The following is a 17,920-nucleotide window of genomic DNA, read 5'->3' on the forward strand; positions in this document are numbered from 1 at the left end:
ATTCTTAAAAGTAACCATATACGATTATATTTCGTATACTACATGATTTATGTAACTAACATGATTGATACTGGTGAAACCAAGCCGCTCCCTAAACAAGTCAGCAAAGTTCATGATAGGTAGTTCTCACAAGAATATGGAATACTTTATTATGTGCGATAAGAACTAAAACAAGCAGTATACACACGCTTGATACAGAAAGAAGAAAAGCTTATAATGTTAACATGCTTAATTAGTCACTAGATAGCAACTTCACAGATTTGTAGAGGACTCGGATCAAGTGATGTGAACGCCAAGAGTTCAGAATCATGTTCAAGGATATATACATCTTTTGTTCATCCATGTTCACCCATGCTTCTATTCCATCACCTATCTTGTGTCGATTAGAAAAACAAAGTCTATATACACTGGACTACCATGAGCCACATTACTGCAAACCCATATCGGCTTGCCCAACCAAAATCTACCTTATAAAATCCCATCTTACACCAACTCGTAAATCCAATGTAATCCACGTTCTTCTTCTTCCCACAATCTTTCATCCGTTCAAGGGACTCGTTCATCACTTGTGTCCCTTTTCACCTTGTAGTTGTCACAAACTCACTATTGATTTCCAATATACTTCCTCTTACTTATAGTGCCAAAACCATATATCTTACGATATTATGAAAGGCAAGGGGCAAAGCTTACAGATTCATTACATTACTAATCAGGGAGTAAAAATATTTGATTTATGGCTAAAACCTAAATATAAGTGAACTACTGAATACAGGACGCTGCCAGATTCTGAGATTTTACCTGGTTTACTAGGTCAAGCAAGACCATGTCGGTCACAGTTCCAGATTCTGCGCTAGCTAGCCAAACCAAGTTTTCGATAGAGTTTTCTGACAGGGAGTTTCCTGATCTATTTCTTAGGTTGACTGCGTGGGTCAAAGATGTCTTCGTGAAACCACATATTTTGCTAGATGCAGCCACACTTCCATAGCAAATGCAGAGACCACCTCAACGCTTGTTGGATATTGCACTCCATTCCTGGCTGCCTCGCTCTTGAGTGTGGCAATTGCAGAATGATCAAAAACAAATCTCCTTGCACTGCATTTTCCTATCTTAATCAAAGATGCCTATATACCCATCGATAAACCTCTGAGCTGAGTGTCGTTTGCAGGTAGGAAAGGTGTGGTTAGATCAGGATACAAAACTTCTTCTTGCCTGCAAGTACTACAATAAACTTAACTGATGCTACTCGTAAGGAAGGTTTGTAAAGAGTTACAACTGAATCTTCACACTTTCAACTACAAAGGTATTAAATTGTCGAATTTCAAGTGTCCACAACTTGTACACATCCTACTCTATTCTTTCTATTTTTCCGGTCCACCAAATAGTTACAGAACCGACGACCTCATAGGCTCATAGTAGATGGCAGTGGTGGACTTAGGACCGAAAAGTATCAGATTCACAAAACATTTGGACCTTGTTCATTTTCTCTTGGACCTCGTGTACATATTCTTAGAAATCATACTGTTGGACGAAAATTACACTACATGAAAAAACTTATGTGGTTCACGTGCCCCCCGGGCACCCCCTGGGTCCACCACTGGTTGATGGGTCCATTCAAATACTGCTAGGCTGAAGAGGATTTGGTAATTATATTCTTTCATAAGCATGCATAAATACAGGTTCTAACTTTGAAATCTACACACTAATAAGTTTGAAGTATTACACGCTTGTATTCATGCAGAAAGTTACATAAAAAGAATACTCACTTCTTACATCATAGTAGTGCAGCCCAACATTTCAAAAAAGTGGCAAGTGCAGCTGCATCAAGGATCTTATGCGAAATGCACAAACCAATTACAAATCCACTGCACTCGAATATGTTAACCTGGACATTAGTCACATGAATTCCTACACTTGGTCCATTGAAAGTAGGGTCACACGGGAGAAAACGATTTATCGAGTCCAAATCAAGATGTTTCAAGAACTCTGTGAGACTAGTACTGACGCAAGCTACTGCATAGTAAGCACCAATGTCATCGCAATCAATGGTAAAGTCATCTTTGACAGTCCCAGCTAGAGGGTAAAACTGAGTTAATGTTTCTGATAATGATCTCTTTAGCTGCTTGAGCCTCACCATCTTGACTGGGATAATAGATGATGACTGAGGCGTAAGCAGTAGGAACAACTTGATGCGAGACAGAAAGATTGAACGTTCTTAGGTGTTGTGGTGTTGGGGAAGATGGTTTCACGATTTCACTAGATAGTATCTGAACCATTGCCATCTTTCAAGAGGTTACTTGGTCGATTATAGTAGATAACTAGATATACACTTAAAAGTCTCAACAGCCGTTTTCTTGTCTAGACAGCTGGATGACTAATTGTATACTGGTAACCTTATCAATTTGGAACGGGATATTGGTATTATAACATTCTTGTTCTTGGCTGCATGGGTATATCTAATACTAAAGTTGGCATATGCTGAAACTACCTAAGTTTCTTGGAATCAACTACCTGCTGTTATTTTATTTTGATTTTCTTGTCTTAGCAGGTGCAATACTACATTGAAATTTGGCTCAGAGGCATAGACTGTTAGACAAGAAGGGTTACAGGCTTACAGCTTAAAATAGCACCACTATGCTAGATGTCAATTTCAGCTTATTAAAAATTCGATCAGGTTTGTTCTCTTTAACATATCAACATGCTAAAAAAAACAAAACTAGCTCAAAAGTAAGAGGTCAAATGGCAGCACGAGCAGGGGTTGATAATTACTAAATGGTGAGTTTCTTAGCATAAAACCTAAATCGTTAGATTAAATTGATTGGATTGCTAATACGATCGGATAGATTTTGACATTTTGTTATCATGTTTGATATGCAAATTATGATTTTTTAGAAAACATTCTGTAAGAAGTGTTTAAAGTAAAACTGATCCACCCCCTTTCAACTGTTGAAACATATTACTGTACTAGTTTTTGACATAATTCGTTCTGATCCATTATCTAACCCGCCTATGTATGCTATTTAGCTGCCTCTGTTAGAAACATTTCACATACAAATGCTTATAAACAAAACTTCATCATACGAATTCAAAAAGTAAATCTATTTCATGTATAGCAAGATATACAGAATATACATTTAAGGTTTACAGGCTAGGGTAATACTTGTCACTGACTACAGTTTGATGCCAAGGTAACTGTTGTCTGATGAAAAAATACTCCTACAACTGGGGTATGTGCAAATATAATACGAAAGTAATGAGAAAATGGTATGTATTACACTTCGGTTGTGCACGAATCTTCAATATATTGCATCCTTGTATCAACTCGTGGCCTTAGCATCAACTTGAAGTTATGTACGTGATAATTACAACACAATTCGTCTGATCCATGTCACACCTGTCAAACACAAAGAAAGTAAGAATCCAACATCTTAATAAGATTTCTGGTGGAAAAGGTTGAGCAAGAGACTGACCTCGTGTGTATTCTGTGTTGCCGTCGAGTATTGACACCGGTGGCCAAGCATGTGGTTTATGGTGGGTAACAAAGTGCCTTTGAATACTTTAATTTCTTTCATACTGAACTATGATTTACAGGGTTCGTCTCATATACCTCAGGGCAGACCTTAATGTGGCCCTGGCTTTTCCATCAGGAGTGCACCCAGATTGTACCATTTCCTCATAAACATGTGGAACCTGAAATTTTGCACAATTTAGGTTATATGCTTTTCAGCAATGACTTAAAAAAAAAAAAAGGAAAGAGTCAAATTTCTCAAAACTCTTCAAGGTTTATATTTTAAATCGAGCGAAATTGTTAACTTTGTTCAATTACAAACTTAGGTAGCAAGTTTAGATTACTCAGGAATAAGTTTGAAATCTATTTTGGCCAAACATTTTAAAATCATCTTGTGGATAGACCCCCCTTCTGCATGCCTAAAACTATTCCAAAATATAATTATCTATTCTTAGGTTTAAATTTCACTTTTTATGCTTCTGTACTTCAGCAAGAACAATCCAGATTTTATGACCGTCCTTTGTGTTTTATAATAGTTGTACATAAAAGAAGCTGCAGATTCTTACCTCACTGAACTTTTCCACACGAATTAAAGCTTTCATAAGAGTAGTGTATGTGACTATATCAGGTTTCAGGCCCTGTTATTTACACAGTAACAATGAAATTAGCTTAGGCGCAACTTGGGTGATACAATGATCAAGATATGGAAAAGTTGAAGAACACTTGCATTTTCTTTCATGTATTGTAAAACTGCAAAGGCTTCAACGTCTCTTCTATCCTCACTAAACGCATTGACTAACGCATTGAGAGCTAAATTGCTAGGCTTCAGACCATCACTTGTCATCATCCGAAATGTATTAGCGGCTTGATTTGATAGACCCTGTTCAATAATTAAATACAAAAAAGTTAGAGAAGCTTAGAATGTTGACAAAAACGTCAGACTGATTACCGAGAATGTTAACGTTGTCGTTCTTAACCTGGTAGCCATTTACAATAACACAAACAACATTCATATTTATCCACAACAAAATGTTACAATTTTGACTTTGCATGGCAAAAGGGAGGTTGCATATCAATATGGGTAATTAAAAGCACACGCCTAGGCTCATGAGTCATGGCCCACCAGACTCAAACCATGAGTCTGTTTACATGTTTGGGAGGCACATTAAGAGTCTCACCCAGGTGCAGTGACTTGGTTTAAGGGCTTAGGTGCGCCTGGTAAATATTTCGGCAATTACCTCTTTTGTTGTCGACTAAATTTGGGTATTTGGATCCTATTAGTCTTTTAGAGCCTACATATTAATATATTATGCTTTAAAGGAAAAACACTAGAAACTATGTCTTCCACTAATCTCAGCTCCTCAGTCGACATATCCATCAAATTTTGTAATTCCTTTCTTTCAAGCTTTCTGACTTCTATAGGTAAGAATGAAGAATCAATTCAATGAGGATTAGGAGCTTAATGACTATAATTTATGGCTTGATGTTTTCTACTCTACCTGCTTTTTTTACTTTCTTCAGCTATGCATGACACATCGGAATATGGAAATGAACTATGTTCAATATTTTGAGTAAATAATTTAGCTATCTTTGATATTTACATATGGTACTTAATTATGGTTAATACTTCGAGTGCCATATAGTTGTTTACTTCTATATATTTACTCTTGAATTTATTTGATATAATGTGCCTAGCAATGAAATACGCCTAGACCTACGGAGTAGGGACCTTTTGTGTCTTGAGCCTTTAACATAACTGAGTACGAGACAAACTGGAATCATTTTCTTTAGTTCACTTTTTTCTAATAAAGCATGTATTAGTATTGTGTCAAGTACCAACAGAAAATGAGAAAAATATACGGTTTTACAATAATAACAAACTATTTCTAACAATACAACTTAGATGCACTTGAATACAGTTAGGATGGTTCTTAGCTTGTTCGACCCATTTGACCCGTTTACATTTCAGTTAAGTCTTTTAGCTTAACCAATTCAGAACTGCTTGGCATAAATTCACCCGTTTGTTTTAAATGGGCCAAAATTGCCTTTTCTAGTTTTAACTCCTCGACTGAAACATGTCTTCTAAGTTCAGATAACGTCTATAAATGTACTCTTTGAATGCCTATAGCACTAGTCAAAAATGATTAGCTTTCCTCTCAACGACCTAGTTTTTTTAACATCTATAGATAACGTCTATAAATTTACGCTACTGCATTATTTCCCAAACTATAGGAAGAATTTGGTGGGAGCTTTAATCCCCTTATCAACTAAAAGAAGGCACAAGACAACAAACAAAATCCAATGTATGCATAAAAAGATATATAAATACAAGGTGGCGAGCATACCTTTTGTGCATATGCGTTAATCAAGGCATTATACATGGTCGTCGACGGCCTCATACCAGCAGACTTCATCACTTCCAAGCACTCGATTGCTTCAGTGTACTTCCCCGACTTCCCATATACATCAATCAATGTAGTATAAGTAACAACATTAGGCAACAAACCTTCACTCTGCATCTTCCCCAACAAGCTCTTAACTTCATTCCACTTCCCTTGCAACCCATACGAATTAATCATTATATTATACGTTGTCGTACAAGGCGAACATCCACTTTGCTTCATTTCATCAAACAGCTCCTCCGCTCTTTTATAATCCCCCGACTTAAAATAACAATCTATAAGCGTATTCCAAGTAACAGTATCCGGCTCAATCCCTTCCCCTTTCATCTTCTCTAACGTGGCCATTACATGATCAAGTATATTATACTTCCCAAACGTATCAATCATCACATTATAAAATTGTATATCCGGCTTCACCCCCACACTTCTGCATCTCTTTCAACACTTTAAAACTTTTTTGCCACTCACCCCTATCTCGATAACTAGCTAAAATCCTACTAAAAACGAACGAACTCGGCTTCACACCTCTAGCCTCCATCTCTTTCAAAACAATCCTCGCACTTTCCCACCTTCCGTTATTCCCATACGCATCAATCAAAAGACTATACGTATGTTCATCCGGCATAACCCCCATTTCGTTCCATCTCACTCACAACCATTTCCGCATCTTTTAAACTCCCATTCTTAACATACCCTTTCAAAACCGCGTTATACGCTCTAGTCCTAGGCACAACTAGTCCTCCTCCACTTCCACCTTCCTTAATCTCTTCAAATATCGCTTCGGCCTCATCAGCCCGTCCTACATTACCCAGCTCCAAAATCAACGAAACCACCGTACTCGTTCTCGGGTTCATCCCTTTCCCCTGTATCTCACCTAAAAACGACATAGCCCGGTCCAAATCACCCGATTTCGCAAACCCCAAAACTAAATCATTCAACAATTGTCCATCTAATTCAATACCATCATATATCATTTCATTATATAATTTTTCCAACAAAACACAATCAATTTTATTACTTCTAACTAATGACTGAATAATTAAACTATAATTAACAAAATCACTACAATATCCGTCTTGTTTCATCTTATTCATTAAGTTAATAGCTTTTTCCAAATCATTGTTACGCGCACACGCGCCAATAAGAGCATTGTAAATAATAGGAGTTAATTCTTGGTTTTGTGAAAGCAAAAAAGCTTCATACAGTTTTTCGGCGCGTCCAAGCGCGTGGATAAGAATTGAGTACAGTAATTCATACTTGTAACATAAATTATGCTTCTGAAGCCACGTGACAAGCGCGTGAGCAGTTTCGAATGAAGTTGACGAGGTGGGTGCCGTCAAGGTTTTAAGAAGCGAGTGCCAAAGTGGAGCAGGGACAACTCGGTATGACTCAGCGAGGCGTAACTCGGTCTGGGCCAGTGAGGCTGGTGGGTCAGGTGAGTCGGGCGAGTTGGGTGAGTTGGTGGTGGCAAGGAAGGTGAGTAATGGGGTGAAATCGTATTGGCGGTGAGGGAAGTGTTGTGAAACGACGTCGGATTGAGTGAGGGTGTCGTTTTCGGACAAGAAAGGGGAAGAAGGGGAACGGAGGGAAGAGTGGGTGATGACGTGGCTTGAAGGGAGTGGTGGTTGGTGGTGGTGGTTAAGGAAGGATTTGGTGGTGGTGGTGGTGGTGGAGATGGTGGTGGATAAGGGTGGAGGGAGAAGGAGACTGTTCATTTTTTGTGTATATTGGGTGGTTTGAAAAACATGAAGTAGTGTTTCTATTTTCTATACAAGTGTTTGTGGGATTTGGATATATATAGGGCCTTCATCTTATCAAATATATTTCAAATGATACGGTAACAATTTTTATTAGTGTTATGGGTTAAATTAATATATGATGTTTAATTAACATTAAACTTATATAGATATATATATATATATATATTTGTGCAATTAAATAAGAAATAAAAATATAAAATGCTAAAAGACTTTTAAAAACGACCGAAAATAGTGAAAAAAAGATATTAAAAATTATAACAATCTAAGCATTGTCGTTACTTTGACCTGATAAAAACTTTTATCATTGTCACCGAACCACCGATGAGGGAACACTCAAATGTTACACAACTTATAGGAATTAAATAAGTTGTTTCTACCTTTCCTCATAGCTTTTTCAATTTACCTGGAATTAACTATGAAATCTAAGTTTATTTATTCAGATTCAATTTCATTAATGAATATCAAAATACATGTAATATGATTGATAGTGAAGAATGGAGTTGGCCTGTTGAGTTGGTAGATCAGTATCCATTTTTAGTAGAAGTTCCTATTCCTGTTAATATACAAATGGAAGAATGATGTGAAAGAAGAATGATGATAAAAATGTAGAGTTCTGTTAAGAGTATTTGATATAATTATAGAGACAACATTGCAGAAGTACATTGGAGTAAGATTGTATGGTTTTTACGAGAAAACACAGCCATATGTGTCAACAATTATGGTTAATAGTAAAAATGATAATATGAAATGTTATCAAAACAAAAGCATAGGCAGATTCTCATAATCATTTTTCACTTTTGAGTTTTCAAAGACCGTGTAGGAGGAATGTTAAAAGAAGAGTTATATTTTGAGAATAACTACTGATTGGGGGAACATTGCGACCATAATGTCATTCAAGTGTTAAATTAATACATTACCGTAGCATTTTTATGGGAATGCTAATTTTCGAAGTTACTAGATACAACATTTGACAGGAAAGAAATAAAATAATTTGTTGTGGTGAAGAAAGAAATGAGAGTTTTGTCTTTGCGAATATAAATGAAGCTATAAATTTGAGGATCGAAGATTAGGAAAACTACAGATGTAATTAGGGAATATAAGATGTGGGGCATGGATCTAAATTTTATACATATAATGTGCTATTATTATTTTACAAAAGAAACTTCATCTGATGATATAAAAATATTGATATGAAATAATATTTACTATACTTATCTTAATTGCCTATCAATATTTTAATTGCATTAGCTAGTAATTTTTTTAAAAACATTAATAGTTCGATCAAGAGAAGATGAAGAAAAAAAAGAGAGGAAATATAAAATTATGAACATAAAGAAAAGAGAGAAAAAAATGATAGACATAGACTTTCTGATAGAAAGAGATATTTTACAAAGAAATTATGAGACTTAGGGGATGTTTGGTTAATGGAATTCCAAGGAATTTTATGGAATTAAAATCTAAATTCAATGCTTTTCGTTGTTTGGTTGGAAAAAAAATAAGGAATTGAAATTCAAAACTTTTCCTCAAATTCCTTGAAATAGAGAATTTACAAATCCTTCAATCTACCCATGGAAAGTTTTAATTCCATTGGAAAAACATTTTTACAAAAAAGCCCCAAAGCATACAAACATTTTCTTCATGGTATTTCAGCTGCAACCATTGTTCTTTACTTTGCCACCACCCCGCCAGCAACCACCACCACAACCCTCCCGCCGCCTTGGCGCCGCCGCTAGTGATTAGAAAATCCATGGCAATCACCCTATCACCTACAATGTTGATGTGCCGCCACCTGCCACCAACCTCGCTACCACCATGGCAGTTGTCGTTTACCTCCATGTCAGCCGCCATTTGCCACCACGGTAGCCACCATTTATCACCATGGCAGCCACAACCGATGATTAGAAATTTAGAATCATATCTATCTTGTTTTTGTGATCTCTTTTCATTTTTTTTTATTAGTAAGGTTTAAATGATTTTGAAACAACAAATTAGAAAAAAGAAGTAAGAAAGTAAAATGGGATCTGGATAAGAAGATGATGATGTTAAAGTGAAAAAGAAAGAGAACAGAAAGATGGATAGGTAGTCTTATTATTTGTATATAGTGTCTTTTTTCTCTGAGTCTTTGTTATCATCATTGTTATTAATTAATTAATTTATTTATTAATATTATTATTATTATTAACAAAAAGATGTATAAAAATATGTTAATTACAATAGAGGTTAATTTTGTCATTTTACATGATTTATATTTAAATTCCTTTAACTGAATTCCATTGAATTCTGTTATTCAAACACAAAACATATTTTAAAACTTTCCAATTCCAATTTCTTTAAATTCCAATTCTTTTCACAGATTCTAATTTTTTTCAAAAATATTTGTGAACCAAACTGCACCTTAGATTCAATTTTGATTTAACAGTATTCAAATTATATACTTACATTGGAAGTTTTTTTAAAGTTATGCTAACCAAATGGTTAGATTATCACAAAATACCATTTATCTTGGTAACACCCTTAATCACTTGCCAAACAAGCATTTCAAACATCATCTTTTAATTTCGTTTAGTAGAGTATAAGGTGATACTTATTCCACAAAATAGATATAAGCACCAGCCAAAATCCGACTAACCCGACCTGATTGGACAAAACTCAAAACGCGACAATGCATGATATTTAAAACCGAAACCCAGACCGTTGACTATTAGAAATCTTAATAGATAAAGATTTTTCGGTTATTTAACTATTAAAAATTTTATTAATCTATATATATATATATATATCTATATATATATTATAAAGCAGATTTTTTCTTGATTTTCAATATTGAACTTAAATTTTCAATGTTGATTTTAAGTACCTCTCCAAAATGTCATTCATATCTATTCTATATTTACCTAAAATAACTATAATACCCTTTTCTCTCTTCTCAAATCTCAACCAATAATTTTTTTCTATCTCCTCCATAAATCATTTTATTCTTCTAATTTATTCAAAATATTTTATCTCAAAAACCACAGATCGATAAAGTATAAAAATTATATGGGTGTTCTTAAAATTTCATGTTTTTTTATTAGAGTAGTCATTCGATATACTTTTGACAAATTTTTAAATCCGATGACGGATCCCGTACGGCTAAGGGCGGAGCCTGTCAGGTAGAGTAGCTCATCACTGTCGCCGCCATTATATCACCACTCCGCCATCATCTCCATCATCGTCACAACGTACGGATACTGTTATCGTAAATGATAATCATGTAAAAATTTAATTAGTCAATCCAACAAGTTCAATTATTTAACCGGATCCAACTAGGCAATCCAACAAGTTCAACAAGATATTTTTGCGGTGCAAAAACCTCTTTTTAAAAAATTGAATAACACTTCCTTAATCCTTACATTCCCTGACAGCACATCCACCAGAACACAAAAACACACACTCAACCATACTCCGCCGTCGCCACCGTCATCATGGACGGTCACCGGCGGCGTCACAATCACAAACACCACCGTTTCCGTCACCTAATTCCGGTCATCTCTGGCACCATTCTCATTCTCTATTTCTTACTTTCTTTTCTTGCCCCAAACCCAGATCACTTTCTACACTTCAAAAAACAAACCCATGTAAGTATTTTCATATATATACATATGTATATATATATCATTATATTGACATCAAGTTTTGATCTTTAATTGTTTAATTGAATCTTTATTGTCAGATTAATGATACTAGGATTAACCCAGATGAAGATAATGTTGATACTAGGAGGAGGGTTACCTCAATCTTCAAAGTTCCGGTTTGGTTTTCGACTTTCGTATAGTGAATGTTTTCGTATAGTGGGCATTGAGTATATTTTTGATCTAATTTAGTTATGAATTTATTTTTTCTATTTAGACTAGTAGCAAGATTAGTGAAAGGAATCTATGGAGTACAAGTATGTCAAGATATTATTTTGGATGTAGTAATGCCACCATTCAGTTTCCGAGTAAGTGTTTAAATAACGAAATGTGGGGATGTTTCGATATGAATTTTGTGAAAAACTGGTTTTCTATTAAGTCCAAGTGGACACCAAAATGTATCCTAATTAGTATTGTTTTGTTGTTTCGTGTACCCGCTTTCTAAATTATGTGTATGTAATGGAACATTCTGTTCATTGATATTGTTATGTATTTGCTCGCTTTTTTTTCATCTGGTAACCGGCAACTTTTTGCTGACGTGACAACGCGTCATCTGGTCGGTGCACAAACTATAGGAAGTCAGCTACGTTCAAATGAAATGAATTATAAGTTTGATGACATGATAACTTGTATGCATTTTTAGTGCCCTTAGACCTTTGAGATTTTTGCACCTGAATTAAACGGCCAATATCAGATTAGTGTTTCTATATGCTTCTGTTTAGTGTTTGCTAAATTTTGATTCTTTAAGAAATCCTTATGTAAAATGACTATATAAATAAGAGGTAACTAGGTAATTTCAATGTTTTCTTTTTGATAGTTTAGTTGCAGTAGGTGTGAAGCTTGTTTTTCAAAACTTTTGACCTGTAAAGCAGAATGTGTATCCAAATATATAAAACTAATTATTGCGACTAAAACTAAAAATAACTGAATATTCAGTTCTAAAATACAAATCCAAACATCCCCCTAAGTTTTGCAAAAACGTAGAGTTCTGGTTGTGTTTTGTCGAATTGTGGGTTCAATTTGGCTGTTTTCTTAAACCGCAGAAGCTCAAGCAATTACACGGCCTAATCGCTACTTGCTAATTGCAACTAGTGGAGGTTTAAACCAACAAAGAACTGGGGTGAGTCTAAATATCTCTATATGTTAAAGGTGCTTATGCTTTGTTTATATTCTTTAGCTTATATTTATCTTACCCATTTTCATTTTCTCAGATCACAGATGCTGTTGTTGCTGCACGTATTCTCAATGCTACTCTTGTTGTACCTAAACTGGATAAGAAATCTTTCTGGAAGGATGCTAGGTTAGTTGTTGATATATCATTCAACATAAAATGTGGGTATGTGGATTTACAGTAACTTTTTCCCCAGACATATAGTATTATAATTTATAAGGTGTGTAAGTTTGCGTGTGTTTTTTGTTATGATAATCAGACAGTGTTTGGCGGGTTGTGGTTAACTTGAATATTAAATCCTAACATGACCAGTTTTTTATTTTATTTTTTAAAGTGGCGACATTTGTGAAATGAAAATAAAGTATCTAAGATTTGGGTAGCTTATTTTACCCTTAGATAATATGTTCTGTTGTGGCTGTTGTGAAACTGATTATTTGACTTCCTAATAAACCAGTAAGCAGAAGCATCATAATTTACTCATCAAATCAATCAAAACAAAGTCGCAATAATCAGATGGTGGTTCCAAAATGTGAACCCAAACGCCCTTAAGTAGTTGTATATAACTGATAATGGTCTTTTTTGCAGTACTTTTTCCGAGATATTTGATGTTGATTGGTTCATATCACAATTATCCAAAGATGTTAAAATTATTAGAGAACTTCCTCATAAGGGAGGCCGGAAATGGTCTCCATACAGTACTCGTGTGCCTAGAAAATGTAACGAGAGATGCTATTATATTCGTGTTCTCCCTTTGTTTTCGAAGAGGCGCGTAAGTTTTGTGAGTTTTATTTTATAATTTTCAGAATTAGCGACAACTTATATGCATCTATTTTATTTGCAGGCTGTTCAGCTGAGCAAGTTTGATTACAGACTTGCTAACAAGTTAGAAACTGATTTTCAGAAACTTAGATGCAGGGTAAACTACCATGCTTTGAGGTTCACTGATCCCATAATTAAGATGGGTCAAGTGTTGGTCAATCGGATGAGGAAAATGGGCAAACACTTTGTTTCTCTGCACTTGAGGTAGGCCTTTGTCGGTCCTTCCACCATTCTTTGTTCAAGAGAGGCAGAGAGCATTATACTGCTATCATTAGTGGGCTACGAATAACTTTATTAGATTCTCACTAAATTGGAAAGTTAAATCTTAGGCCAGTTGGATCCTTCTTACCCATTAGTGTTTTGGTTCCTTTTATCTTTAGTTTTTTAACCCAAACTCAATCTTAATAATCAGGGCCGTCTTAAAGTCTTTAGAGGCCTAAAGCGAGATTTTTGATTGATGCCTTATAAAATACGAGTTTATAGTAAGTAGTTAGGATTTTAGTTAATACCTTGGGAAGTAGATTCATATATTAAAAGCTGACTACCTTTCAAAAATATAAAAATATATTAAAAGCTGACATTATTTAACAATATATTTGATGTAAATGCTAGTATGCTACATAATCACTACTAAGATATAATTAGCTAAAAGGCGTAAAACAATAGATTTAGTTTTGAGTTAACTTGAAATTGTGAAGAGTTGAGAGACAGAAGTTACAGAATTTACAATTAGTATATAGTCGACACATATTTATTCAAACTTGGACACTTTTGTTAGTATTTTGATTGGATTTTCAAAGATGAGATTCATATATAGATGTGAATATAATTGTGATGATCTATGTGGAGAATGAATTATAAACTTCTAGGGTAAGAATTTTTAAATTCGTGGTATAAATAGAATACCGATGAAACACAAACTTTTCTCTATAGCTAAAAAGTTATACTACATCATTCAAAAAGTTGAGTATTGATTCTATTATGAAATTATGATGAGAGGGTAACATACATATTTATCCAACAAGTATTTTGTCCTCTAGAAAACCTCCCATTTCCATTCTTATTAAGAGCCTAAACTCTAACTTATCTTTGACAAATATATTTGACGACGCTAATTGAATTATTGATTATGTTTAGCAAAAGATGTCTATAATAACATTGTAAACTTTATAATATTTTAGATAATACATATACGTATATACTATGTATAATAAATTTTAGGGCTTTAAAATTTGGCCCTAAATCACTTGCTTTATCAGCCTTATGGTTAAGACTAGTACCTTTATAATACATATATACTTATATACTATGTATAATTTTAGGGCTTCAAAATTTGGATCTAAATCACTTGCTTTAGTAGCCTTATGGTTAAGACGCCCTGTTATTATTACAGGTTTGAACCTGATATGCTTGCATTCTCGGGATGCTATTATGGTGGAGGACAGAAGGAAATAAAAGAACTTAGTAAAATACGAAAGAGGTGGAAAACTTTACATGTATGTTTCTGGTTTCAGTCATGCAGAAATTTTGCACCATTTACAAATGAATTGGTTGATTGGGTTATGTTGGGTCAATCAGGAAAAATAACAAAAAAAGTTGGCTTAAAGAGATGAGTTAAAATTCTCTCAAAGTGTAACTTAATGCATAAAACCTGCCGAACCATTTTGTTAGAAAAATAGATTGTAATGTAATTAAATAGTTTCCGTAATTCTCAAAAAAAGACTCAGACTTCTTTGGTTTTATAAACAGGCTTCTATATATAGATATCGCACAAAAATGGGGCCTTAAAAAAATCAGGGGTCTAAATCCTAGCTTTATCAGCTTTACACTTGAGACAACCTTGCTGTATGTGTGGCTTGAATACGGATTCATCTACAAATAAAATTCAACTTGAATTTTTTTTTTCTTTTCAAGTCACTAAATGAATGCCTGATGGTTTACGATCTTTTTTGCAGATTAGCGACCCAGAGAAAGAAAGAAGACAAGGGAAATGCCCCCTAACACCTGAAGAAGTTGGTTTGATGTTGAGAGCACTTGGCTATGATAAAGATGTTCATATATATGTGGCTTCTGGTGAAGTATATGGTGGGGATGAAACATTGGTTCCATTAAGGGCGCTTTTCCCAAACATTCACTCAAAAGACACCATAGCTACCAAAGAAGAGCTCGAACCGTTCTTACCATTTTCATCTCGTATGGCTGCATTAGACTTTATGGTGTGTGATGAGAGCGATGTTTTTGTTACCAATAACAATGGTAATATGGCGAAAATATTGGCTGGACGTAGGTATGCTGTTCCTCTCTTTTCAGTTTGCCATTTGTAGAGATAGCTACTTTGACTCATTTAGTTATAAATGGTTCTATTCTTAATCTTTAACTGGTCAAGCTGGTAGCTTATTATAGATTTGCTAAATTCAAGTCAAACAGGTTAAAATCCGTTGAAAGTGATAGTTATAGTGTAAACCTCCTAATTCATTTTTGTTCAAAATATTAGAGTTTTTCCTATTTGACAAACTTATAAATAGTTCAGTTTTTTTGGATAAAACGCATCTATGGGATATGGGTCAAGCCATAGTCATCCTGTTTCAGCCTATACCAAACATTAGCCTTTCAGTCATGTTACCTAACCTGTCTGATCTGCTTATTTTGTGACCTCCAAGTCTAACCAAGTAACCATTACAGTTCTAGAACTTCCACTTTTCTGGAGAGTTCAGATTCACATCGCTAAAAAGAGTATATTTGATCTTAAGTTCCCTATATGGACACATGATAAAACATGGCAGAAACATAGTAAACAAAGGAGAGTACATACTTCAGGGAGAAAAATAAAATATATAACGAATATATCTCTTGGTATACAATCTTGACAGGTTCCATTATTAAAAATTCTGAATTCAAATCATGCCTATTGTAATTTACAAGTGACATAACATGTGATGAAATGAAATCTTAGATTTTATGTAATATCAGATTTAAAAGAATGCAGAACATAAAAATCTACTTAGGGAAATTTGATAATGGACACTTAATCGATGAATTTGGGTCCCAACAATTGTAAATCTAATACTTTGTATCGGCTTGTGTTACAAGAGATACTTAGTACATGGACCAGCAATGTTTCCGAATTTTATATATTATTACCCCGTTTTATGCTAATATGAGTAATTAGTTACATACCAGTTGCAAACAACTGGTATATCAAAATTACATACATACATATATATGTGGGGGAAGTGAGTATGTGCTGTAAAATACTAGTCATTATCAACATCGAGTATTATATCTCTAGTTATAACCTAATTATGTGATTCTGAGCAATCAATCAATCAGTCCTATTTGATCTACAATTAACAGGAGATACTTTGGACATAAACCAACAATACGACCAAATGCAAAAAAACTGTCTCATCTGTTCATGGCCCGAGATAACATGACATGGGAAGAATTCTCATCAAGGGTACGGGTTCATCAAGTAGGTTTCATGGGGGAGCCGAATGAGGTAAGGCCTGGAAGAGGTGAATTTCATGAAAACCCGACTTCTTGTATATGTGAACAAAATAATGCTAAAGCCAATTTGGTATCACTCCCTAGAAAAATTGGGAATGGGATTTCTGACGAAGATGAAGCTGGGGATGATGAATATCCAGACGATGATACAGAGTCGTATAACATGGATGAAGATGAGGATGGTATTGTTTCTAATCTTCAGTATCTTCTCAACGACACAAATGTGGATGATGTTCATTTGATGTCTGAGGAAAACGATTTGGAAGAGTTGCTTTCGGATTAAAGAAAGCACTTGCAATAACAATACATGGTTTATTCAGCACTTGAGGCACAGAAGATTAAGAACAGTCACCAAGATGTGATCACAATGAAAACAGTCAAAAGACGATGAAAGAGCAATTCCGGCTTCCAAATGTGTTTGTTGTGTCGTTTTGGGGGTAAGTTATGTAGATATAGTCGTGAATCGGCAGACCAATACCGCCAAGTTAGGCTCTCGCCTTGTCGAAGGCGTTGTTTTTGTATTGACTACATGTCCGAAGGTTACATGTAGCATCCATGGAAATTTTACCATTTGTACTGTCTGTTATATCATGTTAAGTACTGTACTAGACAAGAGCGTTCTTTTAGGTTGTTAATATTTTTCTAGATTTTATTTGTTATTTGTATACTGATTATGTATTAAGTATAGTTTTAGATCAGTTTTTAATGACATGTTTGAATCATGTTTCTAGGTTCGTTTATTAATATTCTTATGTTGATTTTTTTTTTTTTTTGTTAAGCCTAATTATGTGATTACCTTGATCTGAAAAATACTTTTAATGAATTTTTTTAATTTTTTATTGGTTAAGGCTAATTATGGATTACCACACGAAAGAAGGTTTGAAAGTTATTGATTTAACTTGTCTCTTTTTACGATCATGATTTCGGGAAAAGCTAAAGTGTGTAGCTAGAGATTGTTTCACCTCTCATTGGGCTGGGAGCACATCATCGTTTTTTTCGATTTTGTTTTACTCATTTTCAAGTTGACACGTGGCGTTACACACAGCCAATAATGCCATGTAGATTTGTCAAGTTGCACGTAAGAT

At 34.6% G+C, this 17,920-nt stretch overlaps 2 protein-coding genes and 1 pseudogene across 4 annotated transcripts; 1 reads left to right on the forward strand and 2 right to left on the reverse strand.

Annotated features, from left to right (window-relative positions):
* Positions 1-239: 239 nt before the first annotated feature.
* Positions 240-2,279, reverse strand: LOC122587510 (annotated as a pseudogene).
* Positions 2,280-3,081: 802 nt separating this feature from the next.
* Positions 3,082-7,660, reverse strand: LOC122587497 (pentatricopeptide repeat-containing protein At5g42310, chloroplastic). The gene is given in 7 exon segments (XM_043759683.1): positions 3,082-3,391; positions 3,468-3,687; positions 4,072-4,143; positions 4,233-4,385; positions 5,851-6,327; positions 6,329-6,538; positions 6,540-7,660. Coding segments are annotated over 6 exon segments (2,100 nt in total). The 5' UTR covers positions 7,623-7,660; the 3' UTR covers positions 3,082-3,391; positions 3,468-3,582.
* Positions 7,661-11,038: 3,378 nt separating this feature from the next.
* On the forward strand, positions 11,039-17,579 carry LOC122589048 (O-fucosyltransferase 6-like). Of its 3 annotated transcripts, XM_043761289.1 has the most exons (11): positions 11,039-11,284; positions 11,380-11,457; positions 11,556-11,646; positions 12,382-12,458; positions 12,550-12,638; positions 13,095-13,278; positions 13,351-13,532; positions 14,722-14,824; positions 15,284-15,615; positions 16,683-16,827; positions 16,920-17,037. In XM_043761289.1, the coding sequence occupies exons 1-11, from the start codon at positions 11,132-11,134 to the stop codon at positions 16,941-16,943; spliced, it is 1,458 nt and encodes a 485-aa protein (XP_043617224.1). In that variant the 5' UTR covers positions 11,039-11,131; the 3' UTR covers positions 16,944-17,037. The 3 variants fall into 3 exon arrangements, with proteins under 3 accessions (XP_043617224.1, XP_043617222.1, XP_043617223.1); XM_043761287.1 differs by having other exon boundaries at positions 16,683-17,579; XM_043761288.1 differs by having other exon boundaries at positions 11,380-11,451; positions 16,683-17,579.
* Positions 17,580-17,920: the final 341 nt, after the last annotated feature.

The sequence above is a fragment of the Erigeron canadensis genome, chromosome 2 (genome assembly GCF_010389155.1).
Source record: "Erigeron canadensis isolate Cc75 chromosome 2, C_canadensis_v1, whole genome shotgun sequence".
Lineage (NCBI taxonomy): Eukaryota > Viridiplantae > Streptophyta > Magnoliopsida > Asterales > Asteraceae > Erigeron > Erigeron canadensis.